At 42.3% G+C, this 22,193-nt stretch overlaps 1 protein-coding gene and 1 pseudogene across 1 annotated transcript in view; one reads left to right on the top strand and one right to left on the bottom strand.

Moving 5' to 3' along the window:
• The window catches only part of Bms1 (BMS1 ribosome biogenesis factor), a 34,581-nt gene extending 14,625 nt beyond the window's left edge, over positions 1 to 19,956 (bottom strand). Inside the window, exons 1-12 of the mRNA XM_048444425.3 lie at positions 19,800 to 19,956; positions 18,900 to 19,105; positions 17,770 to 17,960; positions 15,861 to 15,940; positions 13,701 to 13,889; positions 13,128 to 13,270; positions 11,711 to 11,832; positions 11,250 to 11,443; positions 7,613 to 7,752; positions 4,886 to 5,649; positions 4,634 to 4,735; positions 3,456 to 3,613 (exon numbers count right to left, since the gene is read on the bottom strand). Coding sequence (XP_048300382.1) covers positions 3,456 to 3,613; positions 4,634 to 4,735; positions 4,886 to 5,649; positions 7,613 to 7,752; positions 11,250 to 11,443; positions 11,711 to 11,832; positions 13,128 to 13,270; positions 13,701 to 13,889; positions 15,861 to 15,940; positions 17,770 to 17,960; positions 18,900 to 19,075 — 2,259 coding nt within the window. The 5' untranslated portion in view covers positions 19,076 to 19,105; positions 19,800 to 19,956. The remainder of the gene's footprint in view (positions 1 to 3,455; positions 3,614 to 4,633; positions 4,736 to 4,885; positions 5,650 to 7,612; positions 7,753 to 11,249; positions 11,444 to 11,710; positions 11,833 to 13,127; positions 13,271 to 13,700; positions 13,890 to 15,860; positions 15,941 to 17,769; positions 17,961 to 18,899; positions 19,106 to 19,799) is intronic.
• Positions 16,313 to 16,958, top strand: LOC125406846 (rRNA-processing protein FCF1 homolog pseudogene; annotated as a pseudogene).
• Positions 19,957 to 22,193: the final 2,237 nt, after the last annotated feature.

The following is a 22,193-nucleotide window of genomic DNA, read 5'->3' as shown; positions in this document are numbered from 1 at the left end:
GTTCTCGACCAACGTCCACACCCTCTTTGTTACTGAGACACCTCTGCTGAGTAAGTCACTTCCTTCCTCTCCCACCCCTGCATTCATTCCCCCTTCAAAAAAAAAAAGGCAAAACAACAACAAAAACAAACTGGTTACTATATCCACAGCCTAGCTCCAGAATCCATGGCCTTTGAACCTGCTTTCTTCAAGAGCCATCTTTGACTGGTGAGACACTCCTTTCCTCTCCCATCTTTTCAGCTGTCCACTGCCATGGCTGCACCTAAGGTCTAGCCCTAGACCATCGGGAGACATCTTTATGTGGTCTAACTACACAGCTCATCCACTAATTTTGTATGACCTAAGTCAGGCCATACATCTGCACTGGCCCAATCCAAGAAAGGCCAGATTTTCACTTTCACATACAACCAAAGAAAGAAGTCCACATGCCCAGGTCAAATCTCCACAGCCAGCAAAAAAAAAAAAAACATGAATGGCCATGACAGCATATTTCCCATCAAACCCAGTAGTCTTACAGAGGTGTTCTCTATTGAGAACTACCGAGGTGAACCCCAGGACACAACTTAAAAGCACAAGCATAAACTTTATCAAAAAAAAGTCAAGGAATTTAAAGGCATGATCAAATACTTCATTACACTCCATGAAGGGAACGAGAAACACCCAAGGGATGGTCAAGAAAATACAAATACATGGATTGATAAAATGATGAAGATAATTCACAATGTGAAAGCTGAATTCAATAAAGAGAAACAGTGAAGTGAACACACGTTGAAATGAGGATGGAATTAAAAAACCTCAATATCCTGATTAGAAAACTGCAGGGAAAGTCTGGCAAGTGAATGAATCAAGCAGAAGACAGAACATCAGGACTTGAAGATAAAGAAGAGAATCTGGATGAAAGAAGCAAAGAAAATGAAATAATATTGAAACACAGGAAAGGAACATTCAGGAAATGTGGGGCACTATCAAAAGACCAAATCTTCTAATTATAGGCATAACTGAGGCAGAAGAATCCCAGATCAATGGCACAGAGCAGATCTTCAACAAGATCACAGAAGCAAACTTTCCCCAAATTAAGGAAGACACACCCATACAGACATAAAAAGCACACAGAACACCAACAAAGCCAGAAAAGAAACACCCCCACAGCATACCATAGCAAAGCCACTAAAGATACAGAACAAATAAAAAATCCTAGAAGCTGCCAGGGACAAAATACAGGTCACATGTAAAGGAAGCCCTTCAGAAAACACCTGCTTTAACGCCAGGAAAGACTTCTCAGAGATGACCTCTCACTTCTCAGAGATGACCTCTCACTTCTGGAGCGCACACTCTAAGCTCTAAAGCCACGGCTACCAACCAAGATCACGTACTCGGCAAATTATCTGCTGTCGGTAAGAAAGAAATTTTCCATGATCCAAACCTTAAAAAATTAATTTCTAACAACAAAAAAATGCTCAACAGAATACTGGAAGCAAGACTCCAAACTGAAGAGAAGAACAAACACAGCCAAGAGACTTAGGAAGGAAACAAAGCTAAAATGAATGAAATACAAAGTACAATGAAGAACACAAATTAGCAGGAAAAAAGCAACAAAATGACTGCAAGATATACACACACACACACACACACACACACACACACACACACACATAAACATAAATACATCCTTTAAATAATAACTCTATTCAATTTCCTGAACACTTCAACCAAAAGACAAAGGTTAGCTGAATGGATTAAGAAACAAAACCCAGGGGTCTAGACAGTTGGTTCAGCAGTGAAGAGCACTGGCTACTCCTTTATAGGACCCAGGTTCAAGTCTCGGCACCCACATGACAGCTCACAGCTGCCTCTATCTCTAGTGCAGGGGATCTGACACCCTCACCCAGAAATACATGAGGCAAAACATTAAGGCACATAAAATAAAAAGTTAAAAACAAAACAAAACAAAATCCATTTATCAATCATCCTAGGAAACTCAGCTTTAAAGACACCACCTTGAAGTGAAAGGACGGAAAACAGTATTCTAAGAAAATGAGATCAAGAAGTAGGCAGGCATGGCCATCCTAGTGCCTGACAAAATATCTGACAAACTAAAACTAATCAGAATAGATGAAGAAGAGCACTTCATTCTAATCAAGGGATCAATTAATCAGGAAAATATCACATGCATCAAACTCTGCTGCGCCCAATGTGGCTCAGCAGCCACAGGAACAAGCACTGACTGGTCTTCCAGAGGACCTGGGTTTGATTCCCAACACCCATATTGTGCCTCCTAGGGGTTCCCTGGGATCTGATGTCTGCTCACCTTCATGGGCCAGGCCCACACACAGACATATGTGCAGACAAAATATTCATACACACAACTTTTTAAGTCTTAAATAAAAAAGAAAACAAACTAATGACACAGATTAATACAAACCCAATTACTGTAGGTGATTTCAATACCCCACTTTCTCTAATAGATAAAAAATAGAGAAATTTCAGAATCAAACAGCTCTAAAAGATATCGACAGAATGTTCCATCCAAATGCCAAACGTATTTTACTCAGCAGCACATGGAAGCAGGACATACTTGGTCACAAAACAAACCTTAACAACTACATAAAAGCTGAAGCAACTCCATGTATTCTATCCAACATTATACAATAAAAGTTGATAGCAAAAAAGACCCCCAGAAAATGCATAAACTCTAAATTCATGGAGATTAAACATCTCAATACTGAATAATGGATAGGTCAAAAAAGAAACAAAGATATTCATGGAACTAAATGACTATGAAAACGACACAACAAACCCTGGAACACATAAAAAGCGTTCTAGGAGAGAAGTTTAGAACCCTGAGCATCCATTAGGTCAGAAAATGGTTTAATGATGCAACTCAAGAAAAAAACAAACCAAAGCCAAACTCAGCAGATGACAGACAAGAAATAATAAAAATCAAAGTAGCAATTAATGAAATAGAAACAAAGAAAACAACACAAAGAATCAGTGACTCTAAGGCTGGTACGCTGAGAAAAGCAAGGACAACAGATTCTTGACCCAACTAAGCAAATGAAAGAAAAAGGAGACCCACATTAATAACATTAGAGATAAGCATCGAAACATGACAACGGATAACAAAGAAGTTCAGAATATTTTAAGGGAATACTTTAAAAATCTGTACTCTGTTTAAGTTTGAAACTTGAAAGGAATGTATAAAAGATGAAAGTTAAAACAAGAGGAGGGGGGAAAACCCCAAAAGGCAGCAATGCTTTCACACCAGTAGCTGAACATTTCCTTTCCTGTTCACAACACAAGTACGGAGTCCAACTAAATTCAGAACCTGCTCCTGCTTGTGTGACGGGAACACGGATGTGGGGAAACAGCCTGCTAGAGAACAAGAAGCCAGGGACAGATGTGCAATACTGACATCCGTCTTTGTCTTCTCACAGCAAGCAGCTGCTCAGCATTACCTCCTCTAAATCCCAATCGTGAGGCGCCTCCACAAGGAACCTAGAGCAGTCCAGAGAGTCAGCCTTGTGCTTACACCCTCGATCCGGCTGGCTGACACGGAACAGCCCTCCAAGCTCCTCTGCGGTGTCTCCATCGTCGTCTTCATTGTCCTCAGTCACTAAAGAGATAACCATAAGGGAAAGGGGAAAATAAAAACTTCAATCCTAGGACTCACTCCCTGAGCTAGTTAATATCTTAGAATTCAAGGAACCATAGTCCCTGCTCATTACAGACATGTTGTGCCCTGGCCCACGCACCCACAAAAAGTCAAAAGGTCACAGAACTTCCATTTTATGTGTCTGGAAGACTTACCCTCTTGCAAAGCAGCAGCAAGAGAACTGGGGAGTGAAATATTGGAGGTTGGAGAAGGGAAGACATTTAAGAGAACACATCTTACTGAAGATCTCCTACATAGAGCTCCCTTAGAACTTCCTGTCACTAAATGTCTGCAAACAAAATCTAAATGAAAATCAGTTCAGATCTCTCTCCAATTTTCTTATCACAGGGGCAACTTATGTCTGCACTTTTTCCCAAAGAGAACTGATAAATAAGTTTAATAAACTATAAAAATTAGTGACTACAGTGTTCTCATTCTTACAAGGGGGGGGGGTTCAACTTTCATAGACAGAAGTATGTTCCTAACATTAAATTTAACAAAAACCAATCCCACGAAGGACTTTATAAGATGATATAATGGACAATATTCTCATTAAAACTTTCATGCCATCTGAACAGCATAAGACCAATTTATGGTCCTTGTGACAGAATTATAAACATCTGCCAAGGCCAGCAAAAGGCTCGGTAGGGGAGGATGCTTAGCATGCTAAGACTGGTGACCTGAGTTAGATCCTGGAAACCCATAAAAGGGTAGAAAGAGAGAACCAAGTTCATACATTGTCCTCTAACCTCCACTCATATCCTTGGCACCGGTACTCTACCATACCATAAATGTACACAAACACACACACACACAATTTAAAATCTGTTTTTAAAACGTCTGGTAAATATATAGAAGCTAAGAGCCAGAAACAACGGATGTCAAAAGTATAATCCCAATCTTTGTATCAATGACCTCATTTCCTTTTCAGAAAATAATCGAAGACTTAAAACATTATGAGCTCTGGGCTGAGTTCTTTACCTGTCCCATAAACCAGCTTTCGAAGATTTGGAGCAGCTTGCTGCTGCCTCAGAAAGGCCTCTGCTGCCTTCCTGGAAAGGTCTTCCTTCCACTTGAGGGCACCTGAAAGATCAACACCCAGTTACACCTGCTCACTGACCAGGGGTCACTCACTCTAAAATACATTCATGACATATTCAACTGGTTAGCAATCCAAAGAGCAGACTGACAATGTGAGCCCCCTACAGATAACAATGGTGTGAGGAGCATTACCTGACGTTTCTACAGAGCTGCTGCTCTCTTCCTTGTGATCCTCTTCCTCTCCGAGTAAGTCTTCAATGTCACTGGTCTCATCAACCAGGTTCTCTGACTCGAGTTTCTGCCCACTGTCCCCGTGACGACTTGCAAGCTTTCCCCTGACAATGCCTCTGCATTCTGAGTCTTCCTCCTCTGAACTCAGCTCAGAGGCTTCAGACTCGTCTTCAGATGGACAAGCCTCTTCGGCTGTACAGTGACCAGAGTCAGAAGTGGTGAGGGCTGCTTTTGTAACTAAGGAAGGCTTCTCTCCATCCAGACGGTCCCTCCACTGATGAGCTGCTGACAGCCTTGCCCCACTGTCTCCTCCAACAGATTTGGAATCCCCAACGTCTCTCTCTCCAGCAGAAGAGTCTCCATCTTCACTGCTTTCGTCCGCTTCCTCTGCGGCCTGCTCTTCCCCAGAGCTCCTCTCGAGATCGTCATCGCTGTCAGCAAAGGCCGGCAAGTCCGCATCGCTGTCTTCTTCCTGCTCCTCGAGTTTCGGCCGTTTGCTCCCCCTAACAGACATGTATTTACAGTCGGTGGTTTCAGCTCCGTCCTCTTCCCCTTCAGCTTCGTCGTCACTAGAGCCGTTTTCCATTCTGTCACCTTCACACATTTCTTCATCATCCTCACTCTCTTCATCTCCAGACTCATCTTCCGTGTCCTCAAAAATGGCTTTCCGACGTACGCGACCAGTCTTTACGTCCAGTTGCTTTTCCTCTTTTGGCATCCACAGCCTGTATTTCAAATAAATAAAAGCTAATTTAAACTGTACAACAGTTAGTTATTCTAGAAATGTCAACTGACTGTGCAGAGGAATGGGAGGCTGAGGCAGGAGGGTTCAAGGTTCTAGTCTGCCTGAGCTCACCATGGTACGGTAAGACTACGTGGGCAACTTAGTAACTTAGTGAAACCCTGTCCCCAGAGAGACGTTTAAAGAAAAATGGACTGGGGAAGAGTTTGCTGGTAGAGCTCTGACCCAGACTATGCAGGACCCTGTGTGCACTCCTGCATTACTGAAGGAACAGCACCGTCACTGTCCCAAAATAGTGACAAACCACTAACAAAACTCACCTAGGTGCCTAATGGCAGGCTTGCAAAGCACTAATGGAACAAAGAGACACTTGAACAAACAAAACCACGCCTATTTCAGGAAGACTATTTGAAAGGGAAATGAGTATTTAGTACATCTTCAAAAACTGACTCCAGGAGGACAGTGCAAGCCTGGGTCACCCTGTTGTGTCAGAAAGTACTATGCCTATGCTCACAGTTAATGGGGATAAGCCTAGAAGCCACGGGAAACAACACTGAGGGTCACATCTGGGACCATGCAAGCATCAGAGAAAAATGACAGCAATGGGATGGTAACAAAGTCCAGAGTCAGAAGTGATACAGAAAGCATCAGGAGGGGGAAGCACTTGGTTAAAGAATGCCTACTGGCCAGAGTTCTGAACACAGCTCTGGGCACTGAGTTTGTAGAGCACGGTGACACAGGCTGAGGAGACGCCTCAGGAGTCCAGAGCATTCACTGATCTCAGAGAAGATGTGGCTTCCATTAATTGGTACAGTATTATTAAGATGGTAAAGTTATGAGATAAAATTAAAATTAAACAAAGCTATTCGATGTGCTACATTTAAAACTGTGGCACCATCAATTATAAAACTACAGTATATCATAAGACAGTTCCTAAGTCAGAAACACAAATAACAAAACAATGACTATATAAAGAAAATGCTTAAGTTATAAAGATATTAATTAAGTGTATGTATGTGTGTGCCTACAGGGTTTATGTGCACCATGAGCATGTAGATGGTCAAGCCTGTCAGAAGATGTCAGAGGCATTTGTGAGGCAATAGATGTGGGTGCTGGGCACTAAACCCAAGTCCTCTGCAGAAGCAGGATGTGCTCTTAACCACTGAGCAATCTCTCAAGCCCTGGGAATAATGAGCATTAAATGAACTCTTTAATTTTTCAAGTTACCATGCTAAACAATAATGCACAGTATAATAAATAATACTATATATAGCCTACCATTTTCAGAATGATTATGAGCCATGAGTAGAACAAAAATCAATGTTCAGCAAGCACCCACCAAGTACAGTGGCACAAAAGCTCCCAATACAGGCTGGAAGATGAGCCACACTAGTGGATATCCACCATGGTGACAAAACAATGTACGGAGCCCTTCAGAGAGAAGGCATATGCCTTCGAATGGGACCTGAATAAGCAGCTACACAGTGCTCGGGAATTTGTCACTAAAACATAGCCAAGTGGTCTCCTAGAAAAATAAAAGCAATCAATAGTAAAGTTTGTGTAATATTTGAGTAATATTCTGAATACTTCTATTGAAAACAAGTCTTATATTTTACATGAGAAAATATATTATGTAATGCTACATAAATGAAAAACTGAGAAGAAGCACCTGAATATACACAGTAAACCAAAAAACCTGGGGTCAAATTCCATCAAAATAAAGACTGATGGTGGAATGGTAATATAATTTTTACTTTAACTTTTTACAATTAAAAATTAGGAAAGATCCAATAACATGGGTCATTGGGTAAAGAAAGACACTTGCTGCCAAGCCTGACTTTCTGAGTTTGATTCCTGGCACCAACACAGTAAACAGAGATGCACACACGCACACACAAATGTTTAAAAAAAATTAAATAGAAAACTTAGAAAAACGGTAGACTTACCCTTGATTATCGATATCTTCTGACCCCAGAGGTTTGGAATCAGAAAAAAGTGTAACTCTGCTTGAAGCCATCTTGGCATCGATACTGGCATGGGTGGAGATGAGACTCTGGACCAGTTCATGCGTGGGGCCTGCTTCCTCCTGCCAAAGCCAGAGAAAAGGTGCAAGTGAGGAAAGCACAGCACTCTGGAGACATGCTGGTTTCATCATTCCTCAAAAGTACCCTAAACTTGGGCTAGAGACAGTTCCGCAGTTCCGACAGCACACTGCTCATGCAGAAGACCTGAGAGTTCAGTTCCCAGCACAGGGCACACACTGGAGGCTCACAGCTGCCTGTATCGCCAGCATCAATACTCAACAGCTCTCTGTGGCCACCTGAACACACACATGCATGTATGTACACGGACGGGGACACACACACACACAAATAATAAATACAGTGGTATATTATTTGTGTTTTAACAAATAAAGCTTGCCTGAGGATCAGCAGGACTAGTCAGCCATAAAGATCTTTAATCCCAGGACACGAGAAACAGAGGCAGAGGGATCTCTGTGCGTTCCCTCTGGGGTACACAAGAATGAATCTGTCTAAGGGAAACAAAGCTCACACAAAGGTGACCTCAGCACTTCAGACCCCACGCCTTTAATCCCAGCACTAGGGAGAACACAGGAGTGATATGGCTGGACAGAAAAATGAATATAAAGGGGAAACAGGAACTCAGTGGAATGTAGAGTCTGAGGTTGGTGGAGAGCACTGCTGGATTGTTCCTTTGTTTGTCTGAGTCTTGGTAGAGTTAAGGTCTCTCTAGTTGTTGGCTGCTTTGTTTTTCTGATCTTCAGGTTGAATCCCAATATCTATCTCTGGGTTTTTATTATTTGTGCTACAAATAAATCTTTTTAAAAATTCTTATAGTTCTAAAAACCTTTCTCACTGTCTCAAGAAAGAGAAGAAAATTCTTGCAACAAAGCTTAGGCTTGATCCCCAACACTGCAAACACCTCTCAGTTCATGCAGTCCATCAGTCTGGTAACCACGGCTTTAGCTAGGAAAACTCCAGGTCTCAGCATTACAGACAAGAACTGTTTTAACCCCGCGAGATTATATTCCAAGAACTAACAAAAACTTCAAGTCCTCATGACTCCCAAGGCTCAGGGAAGACCTTGGAATACGGGGTGGAAGAATGGAAGCTGAGGGACAGGAATAGCGCTGTGTAACACTCCTCTGCACACAGCATGGCCACTGTACTCATGAACCAACAGCAGTCGTGCTGAACTGCACAAGGTAGAGCCTGCCAACGTTAGCACTTGGGCTGGGGAGGGGTTCATGAGGCACCATCTCTCCCTGAGAAGCAACTGACTGTTAATGGCTGCTGAATGGGGAATCTTTGCTATTGCTGTTTAACATGTAGTGTATAAGGATGTTTTTTCTGCACACTCTCATAGGTGTACCACTTGCATGCCTTCATGACTGCAGAGGTCAGAAGAGGGCAATGTTTTCCCTGGAACTGGATTAAGTCAGTTATGTGCCACCATGCAGGTGCTGGAAATGTCCCAGGTCCTCTGGAAGAGCAGGCAGTGTTTTTAACCTCTGTAGTCCACATCCAGAAAATAACTCCAAACCTATTCTCATGTAAACACCCTGATAAATTTCAGTAGGTCATTATTAAAAAAATGATACGCTGAGAAGAGCTTCAGCAGGAAAGGAGAGGAACAAGGGAAGAAGCAAGTGTGAGAACTGCCATGGTCCATCTCACACACACACACACACACACACACACACACAGGAACTGTCAGAGGACGTACTGAAAAGATGTCCAGTAGGAGTGTGAGGGTGACAACGATCAAAACATCATTTACACATATATAAAACTGTCAGAGAAATTTTTCAAAAGAACAAAAGTACCTCAAATGTCTTACACTTACACACATACCCGGCTCTAACCAAGGGAAGAGAAAGTTCAACAGGAAAAAGGAGGACAAACAACACAGTATGTTTAATAAAACCTCAAGAAATCATTATTTTATATTTACATAAAATTATATATAATACATACACATAGTAAGAGGCATGCCACTTAGACTGACAATGTTCTTCACAAGAACCACAGACTAACAAAAACCCCAGTACTCAGCATGAAAAACAAAAAACCTCCATGTGAGTTACTGGTCAGGGGAGTTCAAGTGACTCCCAAAACAATCCAGGCTATCGCTGTTGCCCTTGGTTGCCTTTCAGAGGTTGAAGGTAAGTTCCTATTGTTGAGGACAACGCAGACTCAGGACACAAAACCTAGAGGATTGAAGCTGGATCCAACCTAAAAGCTCCTTCTTGAGGTCCAGCCATCACAGTACCAGAAAATACTAAGCAAGCCACGAAGGAAGGGAAGCAATGAATAGTCCTACCCAGCTGCTGTGATGCCTACAAACCACACAATGACACTCTGTCCCTAGGGTGTAATACTAGCACTCATATCTGGGTGATAAAGGCCTGCTCAACAGGAAGGAAACCATGCTTGGTACTGGAAAGCTAACTAACTAGGGGCTAGTGAAATCATGGATCTTAGAGGACTTACTATCTCTACTAGCCCAGAACAATTCCCAACTACATTCTAAATGTAACCATATACCCACAAATAAGAAGGAGCTTCTCTTTACAGCAAATGAGACCATTATAGGAACCACACTGGTCACGATGCAGAGATCAACAGATGGTGGGAGCCCAGTCTCAATGGCTGCATCTACAACACAACTCCTTACCTAAGGTTCAGAGAACAGGGAGGGGAAGAAAGACTGTAAGTGGGGGAGAAGCAGAGTTCTGTGGTTAAGATTATGTTTCCTAGAAAGGGCGGGGAAGCTACACCCGCTATCTCAACTGTGTGGCTGCCTAAACAAGACCTGAACAATGACATCACTGATAATCATGCTAATGTGATGGGGGAACTTGACAAGATACTACCCATAGACCACTAGGAAAGATGAAGGAGAGAGACTCAGTCTTCCCCAGGGACAAGTTCCTGGTTAATTATCCAACACAAAGTGGTCATCTCTGGTTAAATACAGACAAACACCATCATGGACTCAGTCATAGTTATATATTTATATTTACAAACATGAATATATTTATAAATAACAATAATTATGAAAGAAAAATAGGCCATCAACTTGAGGGGTGGGTCATAAAAGGGACTGGAGAAAACGGAAGGGAAATGTGACTTAATTTTGATTTTAGAAGTTGTAAATTAGAAAGAATAAAAATACCAATTACTTACACATGTCAGCCAGGGCTATATAGAGACTCTCTCTCTCTCTCTCTCTCTCACACACACACACACACACACACACACACACACCAAAAAAAAAAAAAAGGAAGAAAAACCAAAATAAGAGTGTTCTAGACCTAGAAAACACTATAGTTTTCTAGAAAGAAAATGAGCATGGCAATGGTAGTAACCACTGGGAACTTTAAATCTGAAGATTATAAAAGTATTTTTATTTTCTGTTTGTTACAATGAAAAACATCTTTTATAATCAATTCTTTTTATCGTAACTTGGATTAAAAGAAAAAAGCTTTAATAACTAGAAGATGAACACAGTATTTGACAAAGATTTATAAACAGTAATTCAAAAGAGACCTCTTCTTACCATTGCCTGAAAGCCATGACTACCACCGAGGTCGACATAGACAGCATCCTTGTCATACAGCACACCCCCAACTCCAGAGAGCGGCGCATAGACCAGCTTCTCCTTCTCATTCAAACAGCGCTTCTTTTGCTGTTCCGGAAGAGCACAGGGGTCTGGGAGAAAACTGACATCGCTGACAGCAAAATCTCCTACACCTGGAAGACAGAACCCAGGAAGCCAAGCACTCACAAACAAGTGTCAACTGCTGGCACCTGAAGGCTGCACTTGACACGGAAACGCACCACAGGCAGCAGCCCCTGCTAACCAGACAACATCTGCATCCACTCAACACTCTGGCAGATGATTCACAACGGGGCTATTTCAAAGACCTCCAGATCATATTTCTGCCTTGTTTGATAATTTTTCAATGTTCCAGAGGAACAAAACCATCCCAAGAGGTCAACACATACAAAAGAGAATACCTGGCATGTGAACCTGGCTGTTATTTTTCAGGTAGGCTCCTCGTAAATAACCATAAAGAGACACCTTTCGGTCACACTTGATGTTTGTGCGGATGTCCTCAGGGTTTGTCAAATCTTCCATCCTAGAAAAAAACACAATCATATGATAGGAAGGAGCGTAAGAACTTCTACTTCCCGCCACATGCTGACCACTGAGTTCACAGGCCGGGAGTACAGCTCAATGGTTCAATGATGCCCAGTACATGAGGCTTGGAACTCAATCTCAAGCACCACAAGACTTGCCCCTTAAGCACATCATTTAGAAGATTACAAATACAGAAACAAGGAGGAATGGTTCACTGTGTTCCAGAGGACAAGGACATGACTGCCTCCCACTGGCTCATATGATAACGTACTCCACAAGACACTTGAAGGGAAATGATACCCTTACTGGGACAGAGCACACAGCATGTATAGAGTAACCCTTGAAAGAACTAAGGTTACCCCACTGGCTGAGGGTTTCTGGTTTATCTTGGATTCCTCTAAGAAAGAGTATTACAACCGGGTGGTGGTGGTGGTGGCGGCGGCGGCAGCCTTTAATCCCATCACTTGGGATGCAGGGCAGGCAGATCTTTGTGAGTTCAAGGACAGCCTGGTCTACACAGCTAATTCCAGAACAACTAGGGCTGTTACTACACAGAGAAACTCGGTTTTGAAAAACCAAAAAAACAAAAAACAAAAAACGGGGGTATTATAGGCTGAGAAAACAAAACAGTAAAACAGAGGCACCAGGTGACTGGTGCTCTAGGCACATGGACATCGTCATTGATGCCTCAAAACTTCTCCATTCTTCAGTTATTCAATTTGTTTGGTTTTGTTGTTGTTGTTTTTGATTTGTTTTTGGCTTTTGAGCAGGGTCTCTCTGAACTCACTCTGTAGACCAAGCTGGCCTCAAACTCAGAATTCAAGAGATCTGCTTGCCTCTGCCTCCTGAGTGCTGGGATTAAAGGCATGTGCCACCACCGCCTGGTTTGTTTAGGAAGGAAGGAAGAGCAAGCCAGGCAGTGGTGGCACAGGCCTTTAGTCCCAACACACCAAGACAGATGTAAGTAGATCTCTGAGTTCATGGTCAGCCTGGTCTACAGAGCAAATTCCCAGGACAGCCAGGGCTAAGAGAAACCCTGTCTCAAGAAACAAATTAACAAACAAAAAGACAAGCAGGAAAAAAAAAATACTGGAAATCAGACAGAGGTTTGTGCAAGTCCTCTACGCACTGAGCTGTATCTCCAGCCCTTAGCTATAATTATTCACCCTAGAAGGCATAGCATCTTCCAGTGACTGTATATAATAGGCTCTATCACTGATCTCTCTCAAATCTTAAAGAAGTTAAAAAGAAATACATCACCAGGAAGAGAAGAAACTCATACTTATAGTTTACCTGTCTGCCAGGATGTACGGATGAGATGTTTGCCATGTGAGAGGTCTAAACTTCATAACAGTAATAAATCGGCCCAGGTTGTGAATCTCTTGGTTCTGATACTCTCCATGTACCATTCCAGAAAGGTAGAACAGTTTGGCACCCTAAACATCAAAAAGAAAAAAATGTAAAATGAATGTCAATTAAACACCTGGTTGCTTTTGTCAGGACTTGTCATGTAAGGGTCTCACCAAAGCAAACTTCTCTCAGTCAAACACCAGCACCTGGGAAGAAGGCACTGAAAGTTCCTAGGCAGAGAAAGGACTCTGTGAGCGACGAGCCACAGCAGCCCTGGACGAGCAGAAACTTCTGAAGAACTGCATCAATCCATGACCAGTAGAGGGTACATTGTCTCATGTGTGTACAGAAGCAAGTGAGATATACCAAGAGACCCAGATAAAGACCATGTGGAGGAAACAGGCCAAGGACTAGATATACATGCATCCAGGAAAACCAGGGATTTAAGGAAGAGCGTTTCATTCTGGCTACTTTAAAGGATTACAGGTGACATGACTCAATAACTCTTCTTCCTACCGGGTAGACTTCTGTCCAGAACCTATGCTTTAACCGCTTCTTTGTCTTCTTGAGTTGCTTGTTATGCTTGAAGGAGTCTAGATGGGTGAGGACTCCCATAATTTTAGGGAAGCCATGTACTTGACAGATGTTTAGAAACTCAAATGTCTCCATTTCAAACCCAAAGCTGGCATCTATAAGCATTAGCACCTAAAAACAGAACACAATTTCTCACAGAAGTCATGAAAATACTCCACCCAGACCAAGAGTCAGCAAGTTATGGCCCATGGGTCAAATCAAGCCACACACTTGGTTGTTTAAATATTCAACAAAATGCCACAAAAGATATTTCCGTTAATAATCATGTTCTCAAACTACAAAATATTAGTATTTCAGTCATTTTAAAAACATAAGGCTTAGCAAGCTTATACTAAGTTGTATTAAGAGTAACACTTTATTAATAAATCCAAAATTAAAAATACCTATCTTTAATATCAATATAGTTTGGTAGGACTAGAGAGAGAGATGGCTCAAGAGTTAGAGCACTTGTTCTTGCAGAGGACCCAGGTTCAATTCCCAGCACCCTCACAACCATCTATAACTTAAGTTCCAAAGGATCAGATACCCTGTTCTGACTTCCACAGGCACCAGGCATGTACATACTACACAGAGTCACATGCAATCAAACCCCTTATATACATATAATAAACAAATGAATCTTAAAAGAATTTTGATCAGGACTGATAACTTTTATATTTTTGGAGTCTTTCTGGTGCAAAGGTATCTGTTGTCCTGTCATGCTAAGAGACAGCAATAAAAAAAAAAAAAAAAAAGGAAATGCCTACTACCACTTTCCATTAGCTACAACAAAGAAGACCTGCCAGGCCAGTTATGTTCACCACTCAAATGACCATTATGGTGGTAACCAATGCTTTTTGATTGAATTTGAGGCCTCTTCCACAGAACTCATGTCTAGCATTGTAAACCTGGTCAAGAGCCAGTGGCTGGGGAGGTCATAGGCTCTAAAGGAGTCTACTACTGGTGTTTTCTAAAAGGACAGTGTCCGACTGTCTTCTAAATGGTTATGTTTAGCCAGATACAGTGATGCGCACCTTTAATCTGGAAGACAGGGACAGGCAGATTTCTGAGTTTGAGGCTAGACTGGTTTACATAGTGAGTTCTAGGCCAGCATACAGAGCTCATAATGGGATCCTGTACCAGAAATCAAAAAGCAATATAAATCAGATTAGTTGAACTTGAGACCTTTTCCAGGGATTCTTTTTGCAATGGGTGGCAGTTAACACAGATTCACTGCTGGTCTAAGTGCTAAGGATAGTGACTGTAGAGTACCTGGCCCTAAACAGAACACTGGTATCACTGTATTCCCCTCACCACAGCTCAGCAACACTGCAAAGGACAGGGTGAAAAGAAGGTAAAAGCCAGAAGATGGGGAAGTATGTGCTCAAGAACTCCCTTTGTCTGTGATTACCTGGACTCATGCATGGAGTTCCGCCCCACTCTCAGATTACATGCAGCAATGAACACTGGGAAGGGCAGCAGTGATGAACTGCTGCCGTTCCAATAAATAACCAAAGTCACACAAGCAGTCATAATTAAACACAGTGGGTCAAATAAATCACTAAATAAATAAATATAAAGACATCAGCCAAGCATGGCGGAGCACACTTTTAATCCCAGCACTCAGGAGGCAGAGGCAGGGGGATCTGAGTCTATACAGAGAAATCTTGTCTCAAAAAAAAAAAAAAGAACAAAACAAAAGGCAAGAGAGAGAGAGAGAAAGGGCTCATGCCAAGACAAATTACTTAGCTGATAGGTACACATAATACCTGAATGAGCACATTGATGGTTATGTGAGCTAAATTTACAGAAAGCTATTAGTACAGTGCCTAGGGAGAGTTCCAGAAAAGAGAGCAAATGTTTGTATGTGTGTGTGTCTCTGTGTATTCATATATTAATCTTGTCCATTATTTTCTCAACCCTATGGTTTTACACTACATTCAATATGCAGATTTCATTTTTATGACAGTAACAATATCATAATTTCAACCACTTCCACTCATCTTTCCCTAACAATCACAAGTATTTCCCTGCAAATGAGACAGACAACCCATCTCACCGTCACACTCTCCAGCGGGATCCCAGGCCACCTTACCAACTTACCAGATCTGCCACTTTAGCTAGATCAATCATTACATTGATGTCACACCCACATTCAATAATGGTAAGTCTGCGCTTTTTACCTGTCAGAACAAAGAAAATTTTATCTTTTAAAAATCTTGAAAATGTGCTGTCATTAGCTCTATAATGACCATGCTTTTAACTGAACCCAGTAAAACACCATACACCTCCATAGGAATGTGATAGTTCATTTTTATAGCCAAGACTATCAAACTCGTACCAATTTCATCCTGTTTTGCTTGCATTGATCTCTCTTTACTTCTAAAAATATACAACTGCACCCAGATTTTTAAAAAAAGGTATTAAAAAAGGTACAATCCTAGATGGGGTTTATAACTATCGTGATCCTGCTAAACCACAGGTCACTCTCTTATCTCCATCAAATTTTTCTATGCTCTCAATATGGCTAAAAATAGCATCAAACCAGTGTGAACATGGGGAAGCAAAAGAAAACATGAGAATATGCGACTATGAAGCAAATGCTTAGTCTGAGAGATTAGAGACTTAAAGAAAAGGATAGATTAAAGCCTAAAAAGAAAGAGAAGAAAGATCCCAGTGCGTTGAAGGAAAGAGAAGTTCCCCAACATCTCTCCTGCTTACTCTTCCAGTATAATACACAGCTGGGCCCACCATACCACATCCTGTTGATGCCAACTTCATCAACTTTTCCATTAAAACCAAACTAGACTTAGTGCAGCCATGATGGACTGTCTGTGCGCCAAGTGTATCCCTTGTATAACTGTGTGGTGGCTGAAATTGAGAAAATGGCCCAGAAGTACCGAGTGGCACTAAGAATCGCCAAGGATCCATGATTTGACCAACTCCCACGCACATACAAAGGAACCTATGCTGATGACTGCTTGATACAGAGCAGTCATCTGTTACATTGTGGCTACAGTTGATCAGGACCTCAAACAAAGAATCTGGAAGATCCCTGGGGTTCCTAACATGTATATTTCTAACCACAGATACAACACTGAACGGATGCCAGATGATTATGGAGCTCCTTGGTTCCAATTCTTACTTGACCAAATTTACCTGCCTTTCTTTACCAGCTTTCTCTGTTGCCAGTTAATTTAACACACTTTTTATTGTGCTTTTTTAATCAAAAATAAAAACAAAAACAAAACCATCAAAGCTAACACAACAGGTATTCACAGGATAGTCATATGTTCCTGTACTACTACTATGAATAGAAATATTCCCAAGCTTAATAAACCAAAATGTCCATTGGACAGTAACTTTCCCAGTTAAAATGCAATGATTAAGGATACTCTCTTCCAAAGCTAAAGAAATGTCCTACTCTACCACTGCTGTCTCAAGGCACTTCGGGTTCTACCATTACTGCTGGGGTACTGACTTCATTCTCCTTCACTTAAACACAGAAACCATAATCCCAGCACTGGGGAGCCAGCAACAGGGGCATCTCTGTGAGTTCAAGGTCAGCATGGTCTACATAGCAAGTTCCAAGGGAGCCAGAGGTACACACAGAGACTCTGCTTCAAAAACAGAAAAAAATGAAAAGCACACAAATTCTCATAAAAGTAGCTTTGCGAAGAAAAGCAGATGTGTGTGGTAGATGGGAACTAACTTATGGTGAGATGAGTGTGCTCACGACGGAGCTAACTCACTGTGAGATGAGTGTGCTCACAACGACGGAGCTAACTCACTGTGAGATGAGTGTGCTCACGACGACAGGACCAGTCTAAGCACACTTGGCAAAGTCAACCAGTCAGACTAAGGTGGTACACATCAACATTGTCATGTCTAAGAAGTTACAGGCAAATATGTGGTAATATCACATAACAGCACGAGCAAACACTGAAACTCAGATATGTTATTCCTCAGGCAACAATACTTGCCCCCCTAGTTCCGAAGCAGCGCACCCTACCTGACACAATTGTCACAGGGCCTCTGATCTCAGTCAACTTCTGTCTGGTGAAATTCCGAATGAGGCACCGTATCAAAGTGCTCTTTCCAACTTTGGGGGGCCCCATCACCACTACCACTATCGGTGGGGGTTCTAGTGGAGTTCGGTCAACCACTGGAATGTGATGCTTTTTTGTCTTTAAATCCTGAGTCCTATTTAAAAAAAAAAAGTTACTTTCAGAACACAAAAGACCTTAACATGCTAAATTTAGATTTTATAGAGGACAGATAATACACAGAAACAGTTAACTTGAATTTAATTGTTTAACTTCTAAGCTCCCCCAGTCCAAAACTATTCTATTCTTCAGTAAAGATAAAAGTAGATACTAAAAAATAAAGTTAATAATCAAACACACCATAAATGAAGACTGATTTGACTTTAACGTTTAAGAGAATAAAAGGCAAAGGTGGAGACGGTTTTATACAAATAGAGGTACAGGAGATAAAGCAAAATCTGATAAGTCAACTGGTTATTTAATTTTTGCCCTGGACCTGTTTTCTCATTCACAGAATTGGGATGAGAATAACTCCTAATCTCTGCTCTTAAAAGAATTTAATTCAGGCTGGGCAGCAGTGGTGCACGCCTTTCATCTTTAATCCCAGCACTCAGAGGCAGCGGCAGAAGCAGGAGTATCTCTGTGAATTTGAGGCCAACCTGGTCTACAGAGTGAGTTCCAAGAAAGCCAGGAGAGAAACCCTGTCTTAAAATAACAAAAATAAACAAACAAAAGAATTTAACTCAGTAACACTGAAAGGAAACTGCTGGATATATAGAATGTCTCCCAAACTACAGGTATTTTCGTACTTTACATTAAATAAAGGATGAGGGGCACCACACATACTGTCATGGAGATAGTTAAAGTTTACAAAATTTTTCTGTGAACTAATATAATTCTTTTCTCTTGGGTAAAAAAAAAAAAAAAAGCAAAGGGCAGATGTTGGAGGCAAAATGCTTCTTTGGTTGGAGTTCTAAAACATTAGGGAAAGCACCATGGTATGCCTATGTCCTTCAGCTCTGAGATAGACTCGCAAAGCCAAATACCTCCTAGGGCTTCATGAAATGGAAGAACCACCAACCCCAGGTAAACACACCTGTGAAAGGACCGAGCCATTCGCACAGCGGACTGAACTGCAAAAGCTTTAGGGTTTCTCTTCCGGGCATCCTCTTCATCGCCAAGCTGTAGGTCCTGCAGGTACCGTTTCTTTTTCTTCTCAGCTTTAGGCCCACTGTGCTTCTTTCTGTGTTTCTTGTGTTCCTTGGCCTCCATGGCGGCCACTTATCAACTATAAGTCTTAACCTATATGGAACAGGGTAGTATGGTGGTGGGAAAATACTATAATCAGGGCAACATGGGTGGGAGCCAGTAAATTTCATTTATTTGTTTATGAAGTAATGATATAGTTCTTCTCCGAATAGAGGTAGAAACTGCTTAGCCATCTTCTTCAAATTCATTTCTTTCTTATGCCATAAAGTAGAAGAGTTGTCAGCACCAATATTATCCCTTTTATTATGTTTTACGTATCTTAAAACCATCGGCAGTGTTCAATTTTGTGACGACAGAAATATAAGCTATGCGGTTCTCTACACAGTAGCAATCAACTACACGTGGTTACAGAGAATTTCAAACGTATCTTGAGAAGCTGAAAACCAATCTTCAATTTTAACTAATTTTAAACCAAAACAGCCATATGAGGCAAGTGCCGACTGTAACGGACAACTCAGGCTGGCCATTCACGTTCAGTTCACAAGGAAGTTCATAACAAAGTGGTTTTCTAAGTTAAGCGAAAACGAACATAAAAGTTTACAACAGTGCTTGTCCGACTGGTCTCGCAGCGACCGGAGGAAGCACATTTTTTCCCTACCTGTGTTCTCCTCTTTTTGCTCGGAAAAGTGCACCCATCAGAGCCGGCTAAGACCTGGGTCACTTGCTGGAAGAACCCCTCCCGCCCCCGCACTCCCCGCAGTACCTCTCCGGCGGTTGGAAAACTTGCCTTTCAGCCCAGACGCGTGGATTAGGAGCAGCCTGTCGGAGGCAGGAGGATCAACCTCACCGGGAGGCGGACAGACGGAAAGCGCCTGCGCTGCTCGCGGAATCGCCCAATCCCTCGGCCGCAACTGACCGGGCCCGCAAGCACGATACCGGAAGCGGAAGTTGTCCTTCGCGTGCACCCGTCGGGGGAAAACGAGAAACAGGAGAGACAGACCGGCAAACGGATGCTATTCGGGAGAAAGCCGGAAGTAAGCTCTTGATTGGCTGAGAGTGTGCGCAGGCGCAGCTGCCGGTTTCGCCGAGTACGCGAGTAAATCCTCCTCACTCAGCAGCAGGACTCCAGGGGTCCGGGCAGCCCTGGAGCCCCGCCCGCTTGAGTAGCAGAGGAAAGCCAGGGGGCCCTTGAGTCACCACCAGCCCCAGTTTGAAAGCTCAGAACCCCACTGCCCAGTGCTAGTCCAGCAGCCTACCGCTCACTGTTAGAAAGACCAGCACGGACAGTGCTTAGATTCTTCAGCTCTCTAGTGCGCTCTTGTGCCAGGTCCGACGGGCCGATGGCAGGGACAAAGGGTGCTTCTCTGTGCTCCTGGAAAGGGCTGTTTTTGCAGGAAACATAGCCCCTTACCATTTTCTCTGTGCTCAGCCTTGTATTCCCAGGACTCCTTCCAGTCCCACCTGAAGAAAAGTCCATGAACACGCCCCCGCCCCACGTACACACACGGTCCCAGTTTTTTGCTATAACTATGCCAGACCCAAAACGCACCCCTTCCTCAAGAAGAGTAAGAAACAGGTTACTGCACCAAATATGAATGACTGTGGCTTAGGAATGTGGATTTAGGTTCCTACCAAATAATATGTCCATGCACAACAGCTCTCACTTCAAAGGCAACGAGAGTTTATTGTTCAACTCTGTTTATTGTAGTGATATTGGGCTAAAAACACGAATTCAGGTTGCCTCAAACTACCCTGTTTAGTTGTTCTTCATGGCATGTCAACACAAAACAATTTTAAAGGTTTATATGGAAATGATGAAACAAAACCAAAGGTTTAGCAATTTACAGTGTGTAAGGTTTGCGCGCCTCTCTCCTCCCATCCTTTGACCACCATTCCAGCCTTCCAGCCGCCTCCCCGCAAAATGCTCCCATTTCAGCAAGAAAGACTCTCTGAGTTCCAGACCAGCCTGGTCTATGGAGCGAGTTCAGGACAGGGAGGGCTACACAAAGAAATACTTTCTCAAAAAAAAACCAACCAACCAACCAAACTAACTAACCAAATCAAACAACAACAACAAAAATAAGCCCTCTGGACACTTTATCTGCTTTTGCATTTTACAAATCCTTTTGAAAGTCATTGTGCACTAAAAATTATGACTTTTCCATGTTCTTCCATGTTCTTTCCAGGACGTTTATCATGAATGGACTTTGGATTTTGTCAAAGTCTTTTCTTTGGTATCAGTTGGGATGATCATGATATTTCTGTCTTTGGGACCATTTATATGAGGTATGACATTTATCCATTGGTGTATACTGAACCATCTCAGCATCTCCAAAATAAAACCAACTTGTTCATAGTGAATGATGTGTGGGTTTTTTTTGGGGGGGGAGTTTATGTTTGTATGACTTTTGGCCATTTCATATTTGTATATAATGTACTAATTATGTGCACCACCCATGATCTACTGTTGTTCTCCTCCCTCACCTACTGACTCCTTTTTCTTCGCAACTCCTCCTCCTCCTCCTTTTATGCTGTTTTTTTTTGCAGGACTTACAAGGTGGTCACAGCGCCTATGCACTTATCCTTCTCTTCGGTCCATAGTATTCCTTCGCAAATGCTTCTATAGGAATACTGCTGGTTATATGATTAAAGCAGCGGAGGGAGGTTCATCCTAAGCTGGCAGCCAAACTTGATGTTTTCCTCCTCATGTTCTCTGGCTTTGGAGACATTTAGAGTCCAGCACTGACAGGGGTTGTTGATTCTTCCTCTAGAGAGCCATTCAGTCAAGGCAATGTGTGGCAGAGTTAAGAGTCCCAGCAAGGGGCACCAAGAGACCACTGCATGAAGGAGGTAAAGCTGGGTCATGACGGAGACTCCAAAGTATTGGACGTGCCAAAGCACTGAGACATCTGCCAAGGAGAAATGCACACAGGAAATGCAGCCAGCCCAAGATAGAGATATAATGTTTAAAGCAACAAGTGACAGAGGTAGAGCTATACAAATCCTTTAAGACTGAAGTCCCAGATACTGGACACACAGAGCTAGAGGATTTGGGTTTGCCTTAATTGTTCCACTATTTCCTCATTATGCCGCCATTCCTCACTTCTGGAAGGGAATGTACATTCTGTTTCATTATGGGCTGGAAGTATGTGATTTGGTTTGTTCCAAAGAAACTGGATTT

This window comes from Myodes glareolus, chromosome 3 (genome assembly GCF_982192425.1).
Source record: "Myodes glareolus chromosome 3, mMyoGla1.1, whole genome shotgun sequence".
NCBI classification, from domain to species: domain Eukaryota; kingdom Metazoa; phylum Chordata; class Mammalia; order Rodentia; family Cricetidae; genus Myodes; species Myodes glareolus.
Note: the sequence above shows the minus strand (reverse complement) of the source record. Positions and strands in the feature narration are given on the sequence as shown.